The sequence below is a fragment of the Hemibagrus wyckioides genome, linkage group LG19, assembly GCF_019097595.1.
Source record: "Hemibagrus wyckioides isolate EC202008001 linkage group LG19, SWU_Hwy_1.0, whole genome shotgun sequence".
Classification (NCBI taxonomy): Eukaryota; Metazoa; Chordata; class Actinopteri; order Siluriformes; family Bagridae; genus Hemibagrus; species Hemibagrus wyckioides.
Genome location: NC_080728.1, coordinates 13,368,106 through 13,391,510, shown reverse-complemented (window position 1 = coordinate 13,391,510; position 23,405 = coordinate 13,368,106). Strand labels below are relative to the sequence as shown.

Here is a 23,405-nt window from a genome sequence, read left to right as displayed (position 1 = left end):
GCCTCACCTGCACACTGATTGGACTGTCCTTTATATAAAATTGCAAAGAGATAAGTAAATAATAATCATAAAAAGACACAAAGAAATATGTTCCTAGTTTGTTTTTAAAGCACTTTCTAATTGCTGTGTTTGTGCTTGGGTGGGGAAAAAAAAACCAAGCTTGACCACCATTAACCTCTGTGTGCTACAATTTATTTTCCAAGTCTAGGCATTAAGGCTCATTCTTGCAAATGTGTGTGTTCTTCACTTCCTGTAATTAAGTAGAGCTTTTCACATGTAATCTGTAAATGCAGAGAGGTCAGAACGAGCACCTGTATTCACTATTAGTTGAATCTGAAATAAAGGCACAATTATTGAATCGTGTTTTTCTTCAGTGCTAAATTGTCCTGATTGAAGGGTCAGTGTTTCATTCAACGGTTCAAGGGTAGGACGCCATTGTTTTCATTTAGCAGCCTTAAAATGTTGCTTTTGCATCAAGCCATTTGATGTTTTAGCATGTATGCTCAAAAGAGAAGTCTTTTTTTTTTGAAAAACTCCTTAAGTAGCCTAACAGGTGAATAAAATAGTCAGTGGAAATTAAGTTCCCAAACAGCTCTTCAGTAAAGGTCAAAATTGCATTTAGGAGCATTCTGTTCAATCAAAAGTACAAAAAAAAAGCATAGAGTTTTCCAGAACTTTCACTAATTTCACTAACATTATACTTTGAGTACATGTGTTAGGCAAGAAAAATAAATTCTCGATTAGGGTTGCTACACATTTTGCTTTAAAAGACATATTTTTAAAAAAACAGAGAGGTTCTTTGGTCTATTTTACAAGAAATGTATTTTTTACATTCAATATTTAAAAAAATAAATACCCAGATAAAAGTATCTGATGCTTCCATGAAGGCAACAATAAATTGTCGATTTGTAAGAAAGCTCATTTGCATATCCCATTATTGCAAAATAAAATTAAACATGACTGCGGTAAATAACATGCGACGCAGCCCTATCTGGCATTGCCTCGATACGACGTGCACAACAAAACACGTCTGCGTTTTGACCCCAACACATGACGAACAATAGCCACCGTATCCATTTAGGAGCTCTTCACAACAGCATTGTCCCTCTCCATCATTTTGCTTCTAACAGCTAAAGATCACACCAGCAGTATTTCCATTTAAAAATGCTTCTAAATGGTTTTCGAGAATCAGTCGACTGGACGCATTATGTTTTTGGATGGTCCCCCTCCAGTCGAGATTAGCTTAATTAGCTGTGAAGAGCACTGACTCGTGGGACCACGCGTGTTTGGTGCAGATAATTGCAGGCCTAGTGTGGTGCACCCTGGCACTCAGCTTGTGACTGCAGGTGGGTTGGCACTATCGAAGTGCACATCTGGGCCCTGCGGGGGTTCAAAACTTTCATTACACCCTCTTCAAAATGCCCTCCCAGTCCCCACACAGTGCTGCCAAATTTCAGTGCTGAAAGGCCTTTGGTTGTATTTAGCAAGGGCGTAATTATTTTTTCTTTGTTTCACTGTGATTTTTCTGTTGAAAAGAGTCACAAAATGGAAGCCTGTACAGTGGCGTTTTGATTCCGCCAGCGCCTGTATGCTCAAGCGCAAATGTTTGGCTTTTCTTATTCTTTTGCAGCCAATTTAAACCGCCGTCTTATCTGTTATTTGTTCATCTCCGTAATCTCACTCATAAGGTAGTCATTTTCTGAACTTGTTGTCATCTTACAAAACTGTTTACAATGAATTATCTTGTAGCGGCAAACAGACCCAGTAACCTTTGCTGTCAGGAAACAATTACCCTCTTTAGGAAGCATGTTTCTCCATATTAAACGTCCTGGCTTACAGGACTACTGTCTCAGTGTCTGCGAAAGAGGTGAAGAGTGGAAGAAATAGAGCATGTGAAGCGAGAGTTACTCATGAGACGCTCAGTAACGGTATGATTTGACGATTAGCTCAGATCCCTGCACCAGCCAGAGCCGACTGACATTTGGGCGGAAAGCCGTCTGTACTGCAGCAGCAACAGGAAGAGAAGAGAAGAGAAGAGAGGCGCATAATTCATCATTAGGATATCAGAGTCCAGGTGCAGATTAGAAGTGATCCAGCCAGCAGCCAGGCAAAGCAGGGCACTCAAGGAGGAAAATCTTATCCCACAGCCAATTCCCAGAGCATGGCTGCCCTTAATTGAAATAATTTTGCCCCAAGAGTTGTTTAATCTTTGGAAATCGCACACGCAGGAGGGTATAAATTGAAGAAAGCAGCCGTCTGATCGCATTGCCAGCCTTGTCCACTCTCCATCAGCCAACCCGCCCTTCTCCTTCTCCCTTCCATTCCCTTCTCCTGCTCTCACAGTTCGACTCTCTTCCCCTACTAAACCTTGACGTTTTAAAGCTTACGCCAGTGCAGGCCACGGAGCCAGTGCCGCATGCTGGCGTGGGGTGCCTGCTGCTCGAGACGCAACAAATCATTTGTCTGTTATTAACCCTGAGCCTGTAATTATGCAGATTGCCATAGATTTTCCCTGGGTGCCGGGAAGTGAGATCCAGGGGTTGCTCTCAGCGTGGCAGGCGGACGAGAGAACGGCCGTGCATTACTGAACTTGCCACATTCATCATGTTGACTGATGGCACGCGGAGCTGGTCCCCGGGTCCCGGTGGTTAATGTAGTGGGTAATTAACTGTCATTTGCCTGGTAATAGGCCGATGATCAATGGTTTGTGAGGAAACAAATTCTAATTCGGCAGCTGATGAATGCACGCCGAGGCCAGAGCAATTGAAGTGGCGGGGGTGGCAGAGGGGAAGGGGAGGAAGGAGAAAGAGGGAGCCGCTGTCAGAATTTCAAATGGCTCTGGAGGTGGCGGTGTTATCGCTCTTTCTTTTTCTTTTTTTTACTTTAAAGGAAAAAAAGTAATGATTGGCCCTGAAAGAAAGTATGCTTAATTTGTTGCCCTTGATGTTTCTAGAATACCCAAATGGTTGAAGAGAGGAAAAAGAAAAAGGTAGGACAAACTCATAATAGTGCTTCAAGCCGTCTCGCTTTAACTTCGGTTTGTTTCTCGTTTGAGTGTGACGGCAAGTAAATGATACGAATGGTACAACTTGGTGAGCATGTTGAGGTGACATCGCTTGCGCTTTCTCCAACAGGCCGTCGTCTAATCATCACGGGCGAGCCGAGTGCCTGGGTTTCGCTCCTGCACCCACTGGGCTAAAGCCTTGTGGAATCATTTAATTGGTATCTATTTTTCTCTCATCAAATAGATACCATTCAGCCATGAAGTACTGCTGTGCACCTTTTCTCTCCAATAAGGTGCTGCCGGAATCTATGGCGCTATGAATTCTAATTTCGTGTTTCAGCCGTTTGAAACATATATGCTGTTTTGTCAAGCCTCGAGTCGGAGCAAAAAACGTATTTTTCCTCTGGAGCAGGCTTCCCTCTAGGCTCTTGACCAGACAGTAAAGTTAACCATGCCTCAAGCCGATCCACCCACCCTCACAAAATAGAAGAGTCCATTTTGTGTACCTTATCATCCAGTGTTGATTTGTGCATATCAAGGTTTCTACTCTGCTCCTCTAAGAGACCACATTTGGAGAACATGTGCCCTTTGAATTCATTACTAGCCAAGCACACTTAATTCGCCGCCTCCCCAGAGAACCATTAGCGTCTGTGGCATCAAACTGACGGAGCAAGGAAAGACAAGTGGCAGGTAGGGCTTCATCCATCGCCTGCTCCCTCCTTCCTCTTTTGCATGATGTGGGCTCAGGTCCTTCTCAGGAGACGTCAGTATTTGGTGCACCATCACCATCTGTACTGAGCACCAGACTTAAACTTTTTTGAATAGTAGATAGACATGAGACTCGGTTCTAGTAATGCATCGGTCAGTATTAGTTTACCATCTTCAACACGTCATAAACAACCCAGCAACATTTCTTCAAATTATTAATCCATATAATACTATTCCATTACATAAGAACGGTTTTCTCAACCGCAGCCAACAAGATCTTTAGTAACTAATGTCTTTTTTTGTTGTCTTATAGAACAAATAAGAAAAGAGAGTCTTCTGTAAGGACACATGCCTCCTCCTTTATTCCTAAGCTTTTTAAAACTCGACTGAGGTTGTCAGGTTGAGGAAAAAGAGACGAACCAAATTTAAAAGTGCTTTTTTTGGGGGGCTTGAAAACAAGTTGAGAAATCTATTCCCAGAATACCTGCGCTCATTTTCTCCTCATTGTTCTTCAAGCATCTAAGCAAGGGAGCATCGTTTTTTTCTTCTTTTTTTGTACATTCATCGCTTATGAGATCAAATCCCTTCTTTTTTTTCTGCGGTTTTGGTGTGTGTTCTTATGGGACATGGGTGCGACAGATGTGTTTTCCGTGTGTAAGCATCATAGTGAATAAAATTTAGATCTCAGTGAGACTCCTGGGAGATAAAAGTGAAACGTGCCACAATTCTTCAGAATTGTAAGCTGTCCATAAACTGGTGGTTAGCTGTTTCATGGGAGGGGAAAAACCCAAAATGAATGCAAAATAAGAACGCTAACATGAATGTGCCTGAAGTACATGTAGAAAAAAATGTTGAACAGGCTTCTGTCCACAATTTATACAAATAACGAATGTAAAAGCAGCTTAACTGATGTGATTTCTGGAACCTTCCTGTGTCAGTAGATTTGGGGGTCCAAATGTAGGTCTAATGAAGGATCTCAAAGGTTGAAAGAAAGATGTCACATGGTCATACAAAACACCTCGCTAAGAAAGACTCTTATTATAGTAAATAAATAAATCCACTCACAATCATAAAGCTTGAACTTATCACTGGTCAAGAGCAAGACTTTAAATTGTCTGGGTTGTTTAAAGGGGTGTGAGAGAGAGAGAGAGAGAGAGAGAGAGAGAGGTTCCTGGGAAACTAAGTTCAGTTTTAGATTCTGACATTAAAATCGTCCCAATTCACCTACCAGCTAAAACGTTTTCTACCCTGTTTGTGAAGAAAAATGATAAACTTTTGATTGTGTTACAAAAGAGTACACTTCATATAAAAGAAGAGAACCCAAGATACACACGCTGTCACTGTAAACAAACACCTTGCTGCACTTCAGCTTTTTTCATTATTCAGGAATCATTATTCCTTCTATAATTTATTTTCTTTTAATTTACCAGTCCCTTGATTTATTTTTCCACCTCTCGAAAACCCCTCCTCCCCCAAAGAAACAGTTGTGGAAAATATCAGCTAAAAGCGTGCATAGATCCACACAGAAATAAATACCAAGAAAGAGTAGATCATCAGGATACCTTCGGGATACTCATTTCAACACACTACGATTTGGGACACACTAATTCGAACCATGTAGGACAGATAGTAGGCGATTTGGGACATAACACTAATTTAGAGCCATTAAAAAAACCTAAAACTATTTCCAAGAACTACATTTTAGAGAAAGTATTTTTAGTGTACTTTTTTTTTTTTTGGCCTATTTTTAATTATGTGCTCAAATATCCAAACCATCATGCCCTTTGTTTGGTATTACTTTGTGGGTAATAAATCAAGCTGACAGTGCTTATGTAATCTATTTCAACTGACACTCTGCCCTGCATTATTTTTTTTAGAAATTGCATAATGCATGGTTGCTTTATTTATTAAAGAAAGCATTCCAGACCTGCTATTTTACTCATTTAAAAAGACAGAAGCCTCTGTAGACCCTACATTTTTTAGTAAAGTCATGACTTGCAGTTTAATTGGTCATTGGTCAGTTCAGTTTTGTGTTATAATTTTGGTATTATGACTAGGGATTTTTTTGCTGTGTGTGTGTATGTGTGTGTGTGTCAGCAGTCATTGAAGGCAGCAGTTCTCAGAGTAAGCAGTTGTGCTCCAGTTCTTGCAGGGCGTTCAGCCCTTTCTTTTGGGATTTCTCTAAGCATCTGAGCTTTATGACAAGTTTTCCACACAATATGCCAGTAAATACAGAACTATAATGGACATGGCATTCTGTCACATGTTGTTTTTTTTTTTTCCTCTATTTTTTTCTGTCACACTGTTCTTGGGTGCAGGATTCCCAGTGAGAGTGTGTTGTCTAATGGCCTGTTAGCCTGTTGGTCCAGGGTTTGTGCTGTAGCAATTCTTCTGAGGGATATCACCTGTACACCATGCTGTGATTATTTGTTGAAATGCACTATAGGTTTGGACAGCACCAAAGCACAATACACAAATTCGCCAGGTTAAAAGGTGAAGCTGTTTCATTGTGAAATGAGCACTCATGCATTCATTCATTCATTCATTTTAAGTGTCCACTTTATCCTAGTCGGAGTTGAGAGGGATCCTGGGCCTAGCCTAGTTGCACTGGGTGTAAGATGGGGAATAGTGGGAATCCTACAATATTATTTTTCTTTATAATTTCAGTATATGTTAGTATTGCATAAAATATATTATGGGCTAAAATTAAATTGTAGAATAAATTAAGAACACCTACTGGACATTATTCATTTTTTTCCTTCTTCTTCTTGTTATTTTTCAGTTTGCCTATATTATCTTTGCACTCGTCTTTGCATATTTAGCAGCATATCTCGTTCTTTGGATGCATACAGTGGCCTCTCATACAGTCTTTAACCTTGAATATCCATTTTTATACAATCAGTCAATCAATGCCGCAGTCTGTGGTTTTTTTTTTTCCTGGATGATTAAAACAGCAGCCCAGCTGTTGATTCCGTTTATATTCCCAGCACTGTGCACTTTTGGGTTGAAGCTGAGAGACAGCAGGCAGATAAAGGCAGGTTTATTCCTCACTTAGTGGGACAAGCAAAGCTTTTTGTATTTGGAAAGCCCACAGCTCTGCACCCACTCACTCAAATGAAAATAGCATGACAAGACCATTTAAAGGCACGGGCCACTTTAAATTTGCAAGAGATGGGAAGTCGAAGATGACAGATTGTGTGAGTTGGGGGAAGAAAAAATGCACTGCCATTGATTCGACCTGACAACAAAAAAACCTGGAGGCGTCACTTTTTCATACGGGCATCGTCTGTCGTTCGTCAGGTAAAACCCAGAACACTTTCTCTGCTTTAAACAAAGCAGGGTTTAATCTTAACTTTTTTTTTTTCATGGAGTCACACATGCATATGTCTGACTGCATTTTCCTTTTTAATGAAAGGACATTTCCTTGGTTGTTGGAGGAGGCATTTAATCCATGCACCAGAAATCCATGATGCAATTTTACATTTCTGTTTAGTGGTTTTAAATCCAAGGTTTCTTACAAGGACAGATGTATCATTTCATCTATTTCATATTAAGCCCTTCTGGCATTTAGAGAGAAATGAGTAGGATGCAAAAGCTAACACAAATGTAACTAGAATTAGACAGCTCAATAAGATAGACACACTTGTTTTTTAAGCCTTCTTCTGCTCTTCTTTAGTCAGCTTGACCGCTCCAGACGATAGTCGTTGCTGTCCCAAGGTGTATCGAGGGGATCCCTTAATTCTGTAGGTATTCATAAGAGCTCGGTCTATCCGCTGTGTACTTTGCCTGTGGGGAACATGCTTTTTCCGAAGGTTAATAAACAACCCTGCATATTGCAGGCCTGGAGATCATTTATCAGATTGCGATCTCTTACAGGCTCTGAGAGTGGCATGCAGTTTTATCATTTTAACAGCGACGGCTAAAAGTGCCTGGAGAAGCCTGCCTAATAGGTTATTTTGTTATATGATTTTGTTATCAGATTGCTCTCTCTCTTTTTCTTCCCCCTTTTTTTACTCCGACTAGGTTGCAGCACAGTCACAGCTATGAATCCCTAATGAATCCTCCCTCTCTCTCTCTCTCTCTGTGTTCTGAGGACACCCTCTCAAATAATAAGATCTTCCCTGGGCCGAGTCCCTGCTCGGCCTCTGTGGTGCTAACCTTGTCGAGTCCGTGTCAGCAGCACTAGTCATCGCCGTGATATTTCCAGTACACTTGAACTGTCGCTTGTGCCTTTAGGGCACCTTCGAAGCCATTATTATTATGATTGTTTAACCCATCACACTGAAACGTAATGAGGTGCTCGTTGGGAGAAGAGCTTAACCAAAGAAGCAACCCTGTGCAATCTATTGCATTGTGTTCTTGAGTTCTTGAACCTTGGTTATCTAGTGCTGGTCTTTTCAAAACACTCGATTCTTCCCATGTTTTGGCAGGTTGTTTGGCGTGACGGGGAACTGTGCAGCCTGCAGCAAGCTCATCCCAGCCTTCGAGATGGTCATGAGAGCCAAGGAGAATGTCTATCACCTGGACTGCTTTGCCTGCCAACTCTGTAACCAGAGGTGAGCTCTGCCTGTCTGTCTCTACCCAAACCTGCGAGCTTTGATCAGATCCACTGTGTTTGCTGACATTTTCCATCAAACCCTAGAGCTCCGAGGCACACCTGCTTATGAAAGGAGTAAAGACTCACTTTATATATATACATATATATATATATATATATATATATATATATATATATATATATATATATATATATACATACATACACACACACACACAGGTGTTTAAGGTGTTTACCCCTTAAAATCTTAGAACATAATTTTAAGGAGATGAACTTTAATTGCATTTCATTCATTCACTTTCAGTAAAAACAAAAGTGCAATCTCTCCCTTTCGGTTTCCACCAGTTCTCCAATTTCCTCCCACTTCTCAGACGATCTATGGCTAGGTGTGTGTGAACACATGCACTGAAGTGGGCTAGCATCTTAAGGCATGTTCCCAGTATAGACCCTGGATCTACCATGACCCTTACCACAGTGAAGTAGTTATTGAATATGAATGAATGGTTGAATAAATTCGTTAGGAGATACAGTATCCCGTGAAACAGTGTATTAAAAACATCCCAGTTCATAAACTAAAGAAACATTAGAATTTTTTTGTTTGTTTGTTTAATTCTATGGTCTAAGTTACCCTGAAAATTCCTCTCACGAGTGATTCATGTGAACGTGAGGCGTGCTGCTTGCTCAGCTCGGCTAGTCAGACACCTACAGAGAGCAGACGTGGTGTAAACAATGACAGAGGGATGTGACACCACAACTTTGTTCTCACTAAAAACAACACTTTAACTAGGCAGTGTGGAAGCATTCTGGATATCTAAAAATGACCGGGGTGTCATCCAAGACGAAGGATATCAAATTAGCGGGTTCGAAGTTTTGCTTCATTATTAACATAACTATTGTTTAAAACGTTATTAACTTCAGTTCATAATGAGAGCTCAAGGTTCATGCACTGAATCTGCTTTAGTATGTCCCTGACCGCTGTTTCTCCTCAGACAAATCAACATCAAATAAAAAAATAGTTGTTAAGAGAAATAAACATCCTATCATTTTTAATCAATTTTTTTATGTGTATTTATAAGTTTGATAATTGGTATTCTCCACAATCTATTGACCTGGGTGTTAAAAAAATCCTTTTTTACTGACAAAAAAAGTAATGTTTAATTTTTTAAATAAATATATATAAACGGTTAAGAGTTATTATTAGTATTACGTTAATAGGGATGTCAGATTTTGATGGCACAATTAATGTCCCTGCTGATGTGTACGTTACTCCACCCATTATATTTTTACTTTTTTTTTTTTCCAATTTTCTGTTCATTCCTTGATGAGATAAACGTTTGTGTCAGTCCACTTTCACTGCACACCATGGACAACTGCAAGCATCAATCTCCTTCATTCTTGAAAGACTCAGTGGAGTGGATACCTCTGTCCATTTCTCAGTTTCTCTCTCTCTCCCTCTCTCTCTCTCTCACACACACACACACACACACACACTAAGAGCAGTGCACATCAGAAGGGCAGATTGCAGGTTCTGGTTACGCACAATTAGCACCGGGTTATTGTCTTGCCACTTCACTTGTCTGCACGAGACACACTCTCCTAATGCAAGGAGTCAGCTAATCTTCATCAGCGAGAGCCTAGCCTGGTCCACTGGCCTTCCCGGCATTAAAACCCATTTAGAACCAGGCAAATCTTTCTTTTTACATTAGGCCAGCCAATCAAGTGTTTAATAAAATCGACGTCAGGAACGCACACTGGCTGCTGAGGCCTCTCTCCGCTGCCACGCCTGCCCATCACAATTTCACCCGCCCTCACAACAAGATTTATGGTGTAGTGTCTGCACTAATTGCTGCTGTTTCTCGCCCGGAGGCTAGACTTTTCCAGCAGCTTCTTGACACTCTGAGACATGGGTGTTTATAAGAATTTTTATAGAAGGTCTGGATGTCACACGATGCTTCAGATATGTTTGTATTTGAGCAGGGAAAGGACTGAAGTACGGTGGACTCCAGAACTCCAAAACTACAGATAGAAAAATCGTGACTGACTGTTAAACACGCGGTGAAAATTCAGCCGCCGAGATACATAAGCCGAGCCTCAAAAGCACATCTTTTCAATACTGAGAGTTCCAGATGCATATTTAGCTGTCAGCCCGTCGCAGATTGGCGAGACCTTTTTTCTTTGCGAGCTGAAAACACTGGAGAACGGAGCATCAACAGCGTGATATATAAATCCACCTCATTTGCCTGCACGCCAATTCATTTGTCAGCAACTTGACAAGGTATTATCTCTACAGACATACATAGACATGTCATCTGACACGCCTACGCAGCTTTTGTTGTTCATCGTTTTTTCGAGAAAAAGCACCTCACAAAACTTGATGCACTTCTCTGAATAAAAAAACAGAGGGATAAATGGCAGGCCACTCCATTACAGTTCTGTCAGGTCTACAACCTTGTATCAGCTTACCAGCACTCTGGTGTTCCTGGATAAACATCAGTAAGGCCATATAGACTCCATCAACTGCCTGCGATGGCAATAGATATTAAAAAAAAAAAGATTTGAGGGTGGACACACTCCCAATGCTTTCAAATGGCACTTGTGCTGAATTGGGTTTGAATGTTGATTTGCTTATCAGGAGCTTCCAGTGCTGTGCACTCTGGGCCTGCTTTCCACATTTAGTTCAAAGTACAAAGGAACCAAAACGAGGAAATCACAGGCGTGAAAATGAACTGACATTTTTTTTTTGGAAAATAAATAACAACTGCCAACTAGTACACCCCCTAAAAGCCCAGTTTAGCAGGAGATAAACCCTGTTTGGCATCTAAGAACATGATCAGCCATATTCCCTTTTGGAGCCTGGGCTACATAGTGGGAAGGATCTGCGTAGCCCTCGTGCCCTCATGGTTATTATAGCTGGCATTAGAAAATTGATTAAACTGGTAAAAATAGGTCGAAATAGAAAGCTATAAATTTCTATAGTTTAGTTATTTAACCAGCGTTTGTTTTCATCCCTGTCCATGCAGTGGCTCTGCTTTTTCATTACACAGCTTCAAACAAACAGAACAAAACACCATGGCCTTTCATAAAGACATCTGTCTGTATTACAAAATGCCTACCTTGGTCTAACGGCGAGATTGTGATGCACGTAGACAGCTATTTGAGGTGAGCAGGGTTCACAGCACGTAATTATTCTCCTTCTGAGGGGTCAACCGTGGCCCAATATTGCCATACTGTGGTTAAATGGATACAATCAGACTTGTAATCACACTTCAGAGCCCCCCCCTCCCCCCCACACACACCACCACCACCACCCAACCCCCTCACCCCTTCCCCCATGCACACACATTTACACAACCATCATCTCCTTTTAGCAGCTTTATTAGTCACCGCAGCCCACACAAAAGCACAGCTGAGAGGAGAAAATGTTACATACTGCCAGCGATTAGCCCGATTTCATCGCACTGAACTGCACTGAATTCCACGCTCAGGAAGCCATTTAGAGAGACATTTTAGAAAGAAATAGAAAGCTCAGCCTCTGTTTGTATCTGAATTCCTTTCTCCGCAGCGAGACGGACAAAATGTGAATCGGGTTGCACAGAATAGCATGTTTCAGATATGATTTATGTGTCTCCATTCAAGCAAGGAGATAATCGCTCATAGTCACTATATTTCGGGATGGATCACGATGCCAAGCCTTAGCAGAAGTCTGGTCTGATTCTTTAGGGTTGGATTTCACCACCCGACAAAACTCTGGAGCTATTTCTTTAGCTTAGTTAATGGGCACTGACCTGTCATTGTGTGCGCGTGTGTGTGTGTTAGATTTTGAGTGACTCTAGCGACCCATTAGACACAGATTAGAGCTAGGGGAACAGTTAATCGATGAGTCTGTCGTCCACTCTGGCCTCATCAGGCCACTATAGAAGGCTTGCCTTGTGCTGATGAGGCTGGCCACTGCTGCCCAGAGGCTCTCTAGGGACTGGTACAGGGGCTCAGATCGCGGGTGCCAGGCTGAAGGAGGTCACAAGTCAGATGGGGAGTTTGCCGAAGCCAAATTAGGCTGTTTGTCCCCCAAAGGGGACTGAACTTCAGCACTACAGTCTGTGTGCTGCAATTAGTCACCTTGTCTCTCAGATCCGCACCACATCAAATGTTACTTCTAAGAAAACAAAGAACTTGCAGAAAATAGTTGCTTCTGTTCGATTCTACTTCTTTCTGATTCTATTCTCTCCAGCTGCTTCATGTTCTCCCTACTCCTCTCTATCCCTCATTTAGCAGCTGCCTGTTATTTTGTCCTGGAGATGTTACTACTATAGTTAACATGGACCTCCGAGGCAAATCGCAGAAGTAGTCATACATCATTAGGTGCTGCCTTGGAATCTTTTCTTCAGCTAGATGGGTCTCAATAGACATATTCATCACAACTGTCAGACCTGAGGGGGGCAAGTAGGAGGAGGAAGAGGGAGAGGGGAAGTAAAGACAAGGAATAGTAGGAAGGATGGAAAGAAGGAAGGGTAGGTAGGAAGGAAGAAAGGAAGGAAATGGAAGATAGTAAAGAAGGAAGGAAAACAAAGAGAAAGACGTGAAATCCTGAAAGTGGGAAAGAAAGAAGAAAGAAATAAACCCAAAGGAGGAGATATATCCAGTAAAAAGGAAGGGATGAAAAGAAACAAACAAGGAAGGAAGTAAGACGAGAAAGAAGGAAATTTAAGGTGGGCAGAAAATAGAATGAAAGAAGGTAGGAAGAAGGAGGAAGAAATTAAGCAAGGGAAAAAAATTAAGGTCGAGTAAATTAAAAGACAGAATGTAGGAAATAAACAACAAAGGAAAAAAGAAAATGAACGCTGAAAAAAAGAAAATAAAATAGAGCTGCTGTCAGATTATATTTGGACGTTTACATTTCCAGAAAGTGAAGGTACTGAAGCAGCAGTTGAACTGTGTGAGAAAGTGTTATTGGGGGCTTCACACACAAAGCTGAGGTTTTAATGCTGCTGGTTGGAACATGTGGTGATCTGTAATGACTGCAGGAACTGCAAGATGGAGGGCAGTACAAGGGCATTTATTACTGCTACCTCCGATGGGCTGCCTGCAATATCCTCGTCATAATTGGCGCTCAGATGTCACCAGCACTGTTGACATTTCACCAAGCAGAAACAATTTGGCGTCGTGAAACGGGGCGGTGACGGGACAAAAAGGCTGCGGAAAACACAGGCTTTAAATAAACACAGAAGGTTCCTTCTAGCAGAGAGAGAGAGAGAGAGATGGAGGTACGAGGAGGAGGAGAGGGTCCCGAGTGTCAAACAAGATGGACACTAATGGATTCCTGGGAAGAATGTGTCATTTAAACAGGACGTTTTTATTGGCGCCAACGACACCATTACATTAAGCACACCTCTGCTTTGTGTTAATCACCATGTCAACAAGCACGATTAATGGATATTACTTGTTGATACTTGATCCTGCCTAATGGCTGCGGCTGCCGGCTGACACTGTCACCTGTGACTAATACAATCTTTTACAAACTTTCGCCAGGAAGAAGTTTATGATTAGAAACGGTTTACGCAGGGCTGTCTCTGCTGCTTGTTAGGTTGCTAGATAGATGGAAAGGTTAACGTATCTGTGTTCAATTGATCTTTTTATTCCCTAAAACAATGCATTGTGGTCAACAGAGCACGTTTAAGAGCTCGTGATTGGAGGCAAATAGGCTCGCAGGGGGATTGAAGCCTGCTGAGTTTGTTTGCGCTCCTGTTCCAGCCTCAAGCTGAGAAGTGAACTAGTCTTTTAATCTTCTAGCTAAAATGGTGATGGGGGAGTTTCAGGTACACACACATACTGCGAGAAAGAAGGAGGGGAAGCACACTGGTAAACAGAATTGCGCACTTGTAGTCTGACCTTGTCGAACTCGCTGTGAGCAAAATAAGCAGCCCTTAGGACAACTCGGCACACAGAGGAGCTCTCTCTTTCTCTTTCTTTTCTCTCTTTCTCTCTCATTCTTTTTTTTTCTAATTTTTCCTACCCTATTTCTCTTCGTCCCTACTCTGTCCATTTCTGTCTCTCTCCCTATGTATCACATATCATTACCTCTCTCTCTCTCTCTCTCTCCTCCCCAACATAATCTCCTTTCTAAAAGGTCAAGTGAGACAGTGGCCCATTGGGCAGAGTGAGTGGAAGCCAGGCTGTGATTTATTCATGTTGCAGGTGGAGAAGCAGCTTCACACTACCGATACACTCCAGAGATACACACTGTAAACACAGCACCTTCCCTCAGGTCAGGTGCTCTCATGCACTTGAGTTAGAGGTCAGGTTAGTGTTCATTGCCCTGAAATTCCCTCATCTCTGATCTCTCATACCCCTCTTCAGTGCCAGAGCCGGTATTCGTTCAGAGAACAGGAAAGCATTTCCAACACAAACGTTTGAGAGCTGGGCTATCAGATTTTGGGAGGTTATTAATGCAACTGTTCAGGGTTTTATATGCTACATTTACCAAAAGCCTTGAGAACATATTTTACTACCCAAAGTCAAAAGCTTCAGCAACGATAGCAGCATATTTGTCCTGTGCGTGTTTCCTTCACTCCCTAGTACCCTCCATGCCCCATCCCACCTTCCTGGACTGCTAGACAGAAGGCATTCTTTTACACCATTATTATGCTGATCACATCAGCAGCTACAATAATCATCATCATGTAATAACTGAAAGCTTTTTGAGTATATTTTACAAACCAATATCAAATTCTTCAGGTTCAACAGAAAATAATTCCTCGTACAGTTAATCAGAACGAAACAAATGTTGACATCTAGAACCTGGTGTTCATCTTTTGTTTGCTGAAAATGTCATGAACCTTTGAAAAACCCTTCAACGATTCCATTATGGAAGACATGCATAATCAAGGGAGAAACCCTCGGTTGTAAGTTTCCACTTACGGGTTTTCAGGGTTTCTCCAGACTGACAAACCCTAGAATGTTTTAGGATGCTAGATGATAACCACACATAACTATCCCACATTGATTAACCTCTTCTTTTTCTGTCTTTGCTTCTTTCTCTGTCACTTCTCATTTTTCAGGTTTTGCGTGGGGGACAAATTCTTCCTGAAAAACAACATGATCTTGTGTCAGACGGACTACGAAGAGGGGCTGATGAAGGAAGGCTACGCCCCGCAGGTCCGCTGACCCCAACACAGCACTCGCTTGTGGGGAGAGAGCTGCGAGAGGACCTGAAAGGGGACATGCAGTCAGACACCAAAAGCACTACCATCCTCTCCAGCCCTTATCCTTGATAATGTACATAAGAAACGCCCACTATGGGGCACTGCTGTACAGAATAGCCATAGAGACTTGTTGTGAGTGGGGAAGGGGGTTTTGCAAGTCCCCCTAAGCAAAGTGACGCTGGTCTTGGATATTGCTGTGGCTCTTTTGAAACAACCCCCTTCTTTTCCCCTGCCCCTAAGACCCATGGCCTCATGGAGACAATCCACCCCAAGGCCTGACAACTCACACTTTTACACACATGAAACTGCAAAAAAAAAAATGCAACCATATTCATAGACCCCTCTCCACTGACCCCCACTTCACTCTCAGGCTAAGGACGAGAATGGGGAAAAAAAAGGGAAAACAATCATTGAGTGATGAAAAGGTATAAATGTAGTCCTGTCAGCTGGGAGCGAGGGAGCCATGTCAATATAAGACCTCAGGTTGAGGGGGTTTCCTTATTTCTATTACTTTGCTTCTCTTTTCCTTTTATGAGAAAAAGTCCTGTCCAGCTGAGCACAGCTCAGCTCTTTCTCTCGCCTGTTTCCTATCGGTACAGCAGACCTGCTGGAATTGCTACACTGACACAACTTTATTACTAAGATTATTCATGTTCTGCTTGCTTTGTATGTAAAACAGCCTCCAGAGATCATTGTCAGGACACTGTAGGGATTTGGCGCACAAGTCAGTTTGTTATGTGGGGTGGGAGGGTGTGGTGTCTGATTTACTTCTTTTATACAATGTATTTATTTGAACCCTTTTTTTTTGTTTTTGTTGTTCTTGTTGTTGCGCATCATACTGAGGCTTTGTCCTTGACATGTTTATACTTGAATTGGATCACTGGCCAGTTGCTGAGCCTCTTGTCCAGGCTTCACAAGTCTGGCCTCATTACTGCACACTGACAAACACTTGTGGTATGTTGACGAACAAGTCAGCTCACATAAACTAGAGGTCTTTAACCTCCGATTTACCGACTTTGACGAGTTTGTCGAAGTGCATGTTAACGCTACTGTACCGCATTTAAGCAGCATCCAACTGACACTTCAGTTACCTTCTGAAAGTGAGGGCAAAGCCTCAAGAAAAAAGACAAACTGATTTGTAAATGGTGGTTGTACATATTTAAAAAAACAAAAAATAAAAGTATTCTTTTTGGCTTGCTATTAAATAATTTTCTTTTAAGTGACACTCAGCATGAGATGTTTATTTTTAGGACACATGTACATACTGTATTGTAATCATTTTAAGCACAAATGTAATACAGTTTTATTGTGTTAACATTGCGTGCCAGATGTCTTTTCTTCCAACATTCTCAACACCCTAATCCAATCCTTGTGAACTGTGTACCGATTTTGCCCATTAATCCGTTCATTTCCACCTCCCGAGTGTTTACTGAAGCAATTTAGGTTACGTGCCTCACTGAAGGGCACGGAGTATAAATGCAAAGAAGCCATCGAAGGCCTCTCCACTCACCACTCTATTAGCCTAGCCACCAGACCATGCTATGCTCTCTGCTCCATGATTGATAGTAAGTGCAATCATTTTTGTCAGCCATTTTGTTGTCATCACAACTCAAAAATTGCCACCCTCTTTTCTCCCTCGACTGAAAAGCAGGGAGTATAAGAGAATCTGTCAGCGCGAGAGTGCATTTAGGAGGATCAGCTGAGTAGAGGAGTATAGATAATCACCTTCTGTTGAAATGTTGGGGCTTTTAATGTATTGTAACAGCTACGGGCTCAGTTCATGCAATACTTATACGAGCTCTGCAGGTCATGACCGAGACCAACACTGGAACCATTTAAAGCCTGTTGTAGTTTGGCTTATAAGTGAAGCCAGAGCTGTGCTCGACAATCCGGCTTACTGTACAAGTAAAACAGTGAGATTAAAGTCCTTTCTCTAATTAGGGAGGCAGTTTAAAGTAGCCTGTAAAGTTTGACAATAGGCGCACACTCATCTCATTATAGCCCATAATAAGGAGACCAATTAAACTAATTGAATTGCTTTAGCTTGAAACACAGAGGGGGAAGGTGTCTTTGATTAGACTCAAGCTGTTAAGTCCCTCAATGGAGAGAGAGATTGGTCTGAAGCTACACTAAGCCTTGAAGAACTGGTGGGAGAGAAAAATTGTACAACATTGTGAACAAATGTGATCTCAGATCTGCTGAAAAGATTATTTCTAGGTTTAGTGTTAAGAAACGGAATTATGTAGGCTGTCATTTAACTGGGTAATTCCACTTTATTATTATTATTATTATATAAGAAAAAATTCTTAGAATCTTTACAAATAACAACAGTAACACTTTCTATGAAATCTCTTTAATGACCTTTGAATACATTCAGCATTAACTGAATGTAGTGATATTGTCGCTGCCTCGTAGAGACATACCTTTAAGACAACTGTGCAAACATTTTCTTCAGTTAGCAGGAGTAAAAAAAAGGTTTTGTTCGACCTGATAAAGCCTCTGTGTGTAATTTAAAAGTAAAATAATGGAGTATTGGTGACATGGTGGTGCAGAAGGTAGCTGCATTGTTACCTCACAGCTCCAAGGTTCCTGGTTCGAGTGCTGGTTACTGACAATGCAGTGTTTTAGCGTGTTTCCTCCATGTTTTCTGGCTTTTTACCTACTCCCAAACCATGTACAAATATGTACATCTGTTAACATAAACAAAAATGGCACTTTCCTCACTGACTTACATCAAAACCTCTTGACTACTGTCTGTAACTTCGAGTCATATGGTGGCGATAACATACCAACAAACATAAGCAAACTATCTTAAAAATAAAGGGTACAATGAAACCTACATGCACATCAGAAAATACCCAGTTGACATAAGGTGTAAAGAATATATATATATATATATTCTGTTATGACGGTGTTCTGAATTTCAGATCATTACTAGTTGTTCAATGTAGTGACTGTCACTCACTGATATTATTATCACAATATGTTAAATACATGAGCGACTGTAGAGAAACTTTTGGAAGTTCTCACCATCCAATTTAACCTCATTTGTCAGCTCATGTCACACAATTACCACTATTTGTCTCTGACATATCAGAACTACTCAGTTACAAAGTCAGGTGTCAGTGACGTTCTAACATAAGTCAGCTTGGAAAATGTCAGAACACAGCCTTAGGTCAAGAATCTGTCTCCTGTCTGTCAGAGAGACATCAAAATGAAATAAATAAATAAGTAATGCAATCTGCATTTTGGTGTACATTTATTTGAATAATGTCATATAGCCCTATGAACACCAGCAATTAGTGTTACTATGCAATAAGAGTAGCCTGTAGAAATGACTGCAGCAATCTAATAATGCTAAACTTTAGTGTATTGTGTTGTCACTTCCTTAATTTGCTCACATCATGTCAATCCGAGTCTTTGTGACTCCACAGTTGCATGGCTTCTTTGAATCATCCAAGGTTATGAGACGTAAAGCTGCTATTACTGCATTTGGGAAGAAAGTTCCAGTGCTCCCTAGTGCATTCCCCGCCTCTCGAACGTCTCACCTTATAACTTTTCTGTCTGTGTGAACAAAGACATGTTTCATCACTTCTTTTTATTCTCTGAGAGACTTGCACTGATGAACAGCCAATTCGCCGAGTGCAGGCGGAGAGACGGCGTGTACAGCATCTTATTTAACATGCTGTTGTTATTGTATCAGACCTTTGCTACTCGCCTGGGCATTTGTTAAAGATCAGCAAGATAAAAATAGAAAAGAAAGATTAAAGATAAGAAAGAGGAAAAAAAAAACAACAACCTCACCCCCCCGTCAGCGACGAAAAGTCGATGAAGCACAGAGGAAGGGAAAAATCATGCAAGTTTCTTCCAGAAAATCATTAAGAACATTTAGAAAGTACATTAACTTCCAGGCCATGTATCGTTAGCGGCCTCATCCCCATGCTGTCTCTGACCCCAGAGTGTGTGCATCAGTCCGCGCATCCGATAGCCCAACTCTCCTCGTTTGGCAAACGGCTCCAGGGGTGAAAATAATGATCTACATAGACATGCCAATGCTATCTGGACCAGATAAGGCTGCTTTAATGACTCCTTATCCTTCAGCCCCTTTTGTAGAGATGGTGCCCTGGCAAATGTATTCCCACTGTTGGGTCATTATCTCTTTATTGCAGCAATAATAGACTTGGGTATTTTGGGTCAGATTTGTGTTGCAAAAGAAGATACATTTGCGAGCCTCCAGTAACAATGTGCAGTGGTAAGTGCTATTGTAGATTCAGAGATCACTGATTGGCAATAAACATGCTTAAAACAGCTAATGATTGTGAGCGAGTGATACTCCGAATGCAGTTTCTTTGAGATGGTGCCAATCCTTAGAAGTCGAGCAAAAATGTAAATCTTTCTGAATCAAGGAGTGCTGCCTACGTTCAGAGTCTGCCTTTTTTCATGGTTGACAGATGAGATCAAATCTGCCTTTTTTTTTTTTATAGCTCAAGGAATTATCATCTTAAACTCGGATAAACCCAGCACATGGCATGAGACCAAAGCCTTTCAGTAATTTGGCAGCTATCAAATCGATCAAGATGATTGTCGTGACACTCGTGCACCTGACCTCGCATATGCACGCGCACAACGTCCTGGTCCATTAAAAAAAAATCAGTATTAACTCTGAGGATTGACATAAGTGGCTCACGTAATAAAATGGAAGTCGGGAAGAAGGAGAGTTATTTCACCTAGAACACACTCAAATGCCACTAGCAATTTCTTCCATAAGCCTACGTCTACTGATGTGTCATTTAAAGAATGTACAATGTGTTATCTGCGCCAAACGATCTACAAAGGCTGCCTGCCATTATCAGGAATGTGCTCTGGATAGCATAGCACGGGGCAAATGACTCAGGGAGATGGGATGTGGGAGATTCTGAGGCCATACGCTTCTCTGAAGTTGTCCCTTTGATGTGGCACACTAACCTATACCAGATGCACCAGGCTTAGGCCACTAAGAAGTACCCATGCTGTATCAGTGGCTACATATTCAAAATACACACACACACACACACATATATACAAATACACATACACCTGCAAAATAACGCTCGACATCTTGCTACATCTTCATCTTATATATTTTCAGGAATCGCTTTGTGGAACAGCACAGCTGTTTTAATTAGTCTACTCTTGCAAGTCATCTCCCCAGTAGTACGTGGCTGTTTTTAGGTGCCTTGGTGAACACACTTATTGCCATTTTCACAGCTAGAAACCCATCAGTCCTTATAGCAGTCTTGTTTGTTTATTGCACACCATTTCCATTTAGCCTAATCTTGAATTGGAGAGATGATTGTATTCAGCAGGGTTGCGGAAACCGCATTACTGCCAACTGTAACCTTCACAGAATCCTTCAAAGACGAGATAGAAGGCAATTTCCTGTTTTTCGGTCGGCGAGGACAAACGCAAACTTACTTCTCGCCCCTCGCTCGGCTCAGAAACATGCGCCGTCCTCAGAGGGCTATTGGAAGATGATGGGCTCGTTATCTCAGTCACAAACGCTGAAAAGTGGTGATGAACGAGATGGGCAGAGTGTGTATCTGCTAGGTATTAGCACATAGCACAGCCTATTGTCTACCTATGGCCTTGAGAGTGAGCTCGAAGCTGTAGCAGTATGTCAGGCTGTATCCTCCAGTGGATAAGAGCTTTATGTCAGGTGGATAATTGGACTCCTGGCTTTTATGGTCTTATTTGCTGGGGTGGGGTGGGAGGGTAGGAGGGGGATCTTATGTATACACCAACAGCTGAAGGTTATGTTTGTGCCTGAGCATCTGTAGGAGCAGTTTCTTCACTACAAGTTGAGTAGACTTTGCAAACATGATCCAAACATCAAAAAGCCCTGACCCCTCTCTGACCCTCACCTTTAGCTTGTGGGCTTGGATGTGCCTGCCGTTGGTGTGTTAGCTGAGATTCTTTCAAACTGAGTGCTGAGCATAATCAGAAGAGCTCCTAATGGCCACTCAGGAGACCCACAGCCAATAGATCCTGCCAGTCAGCTGTATCCTTTTCTGAAACAAAGATCTGTGCAATTACCACCTGTCATCACACTTCACGCGCATCAGAGCAGGCCTCATCGCATCCCAGCAAAAACCTTTCAAAGCCAGTATTCCTACTCAACTACTCTGAAGGAAGTTGCTGTCCGTTCCATGTTCCTGTTTGTTTTCTCGTATCTTTGTTAGTTAGCTGTGTTTACATTAGTAAAGGTGAAGAAAGATATTCATTTTCTGCCTCGACTTGTGACCTGCGACTCCTTGGGAAAGCTCGCCCACATGCATGCTGCGCATTGTGGATACAAACAGCTGCAGGTCAGATATGTGGGATGGATTATGTGTGTATGTGCGTGTTTGTGCGAGCGTGTGTGTGTGTGTGTGTCTTTGTCTTTGTGTATAGCTTGCTTAACCTCCAAGCAAGCGCCGAAAAAAATGAGTGAGTGTTTCTTAGGTGCTTGTATAAGAGGAGTCTAATATTAAACAATAAAAGGTTTTTCACATGAATAAATGATGTAGAAGTTCTCAGACAGCGTGAATAAATCACTACTTTGACTTATTGATTATTCAAGCGTTCTATGGACTTCTATGTATTCATAATGCATTTATAAGCTCATTTGTTTAAGACGTGTTACAAAGCACACATTATAATTTAATGTCTGTTATACTATATACCTGTATACTGGACATTTATAGCAGTTCTATTTACATGTGTGACATATTAGAAGAGTGTATGACCTCAGAAGGTTAAGACACAACACTAGTAAACCTAGAATAATAACAGCAACCTATAACTGTGTGGAAGGAATAGCACATGATATTATTGGAAAATAAATTCATGCCAAGGAGATATGACTTGCCAACGCTTACTATTTTTAATTTATTAATTAATAAAATGCCAGTTTTTTGACTGTATACAGTTGGAACGTTTGTAAGGGATTTTAAGTTAGGGACAAAAACTAATAAATTTAAATAGATTTATTAAGTTAGGGAAAAATAAAAATAAATTAATATTAATTTATTAAGTTAGGGATAAATAAAAATAAATTAATATTAATTTATTAAGTTAGGGATAAATAAAAATAAATGTAAATGTAAATCTAAGTCTATTATTAATCTTGAACTTTTTGCCTAATATTAATCTTTTTTGTTCTGTAAAGCTGCTTGGAGACCAATGTTGAAAGTGCTATACAAATAAAATAAAATTGAATTGAATTAGTTCCTGTTATCACTTACACTATAACAACTATAAAAAAAATTGTATCTTTACCATGCTTCTCTCTCTCTCTCTCTATCTTGATTTGAATGAGAAAAAAATAATAATAAAAATCAGCGTTATGTTATGGAAGCAAACAGAAAGTGCAGACTTCCCTCCTTATGCCAAAAACTTTCAAATTGTTACACTGCACTGACACTCGAGACTCTTTCCATGAATGTTAAATAACCAGAAAACCTCACTGTATCAACCATTATTATCATGTGCGTTTGTGTTAAAAAAAAACCCCTGAAAAACAGTCTGTTTATTGTTATTCTTAGATTATATGGACTACACACCATCCCACCGTCAGTCTCTGTGAATGACCTGTTACTATAGAAACAATAATATATTAGAACAAGCACTTTAATATGAAAAAATACAGGCGGAAATACAGTCAGAGCTGCCGTTAGAAGAAACTGATCCACGTCTTCTGACATAAAATTTAACAGCTATAAAATGTTTTATGTATACTACATAATGCGTTACTAATGCATTCATATGAAATGTTCCTGGTTCGGATCTGTGAATAAACTGTGCATGACAAATCACAGATGCAAATTTAAACATCTTCTAATGAATGTATACGAATACGAAGATTAAGTATACTTAATACTTAAGTACACTTATACCTTATACTGTAAGTATAAGGTTA

At 40.9% G+C, this 23,405-nt stretch overlaps 1 protein-coding gene across 3 annotated transcripts in view; it reads left to right on the top strand.

Annotated features, from left to right (window-relative positions):
- lmo3 (LIM domain only 3) overlaps positions 1 to 16,784 on the top strand; it is a 40,078-nt gene extending 23,294 nt beyond the window's left edge. For all 3 annotated transcript variants that reach the window (XM_058416548.1, XM_058416546.1, XM_058416545.1), the window contains exons 3-4: positions 8,143 to 8,268; positions 15,326 to 16,784. In XM_058416548.1, coding sequence (XP_058272531.1) covers positions 8,143 to 8,268; positions 15,326 to 15,431 — 232 coding nt within the window. In that variant the 3' untranslated portion in view covers positions 15,432 to 16,784. The remainder of the gene's footprint in view (positions 1 to 8,142; positions 8,269 to 15,325) is intronic.
- Positions 16,785 to 23,405: the final 6,621 nt, after the last annotated feature.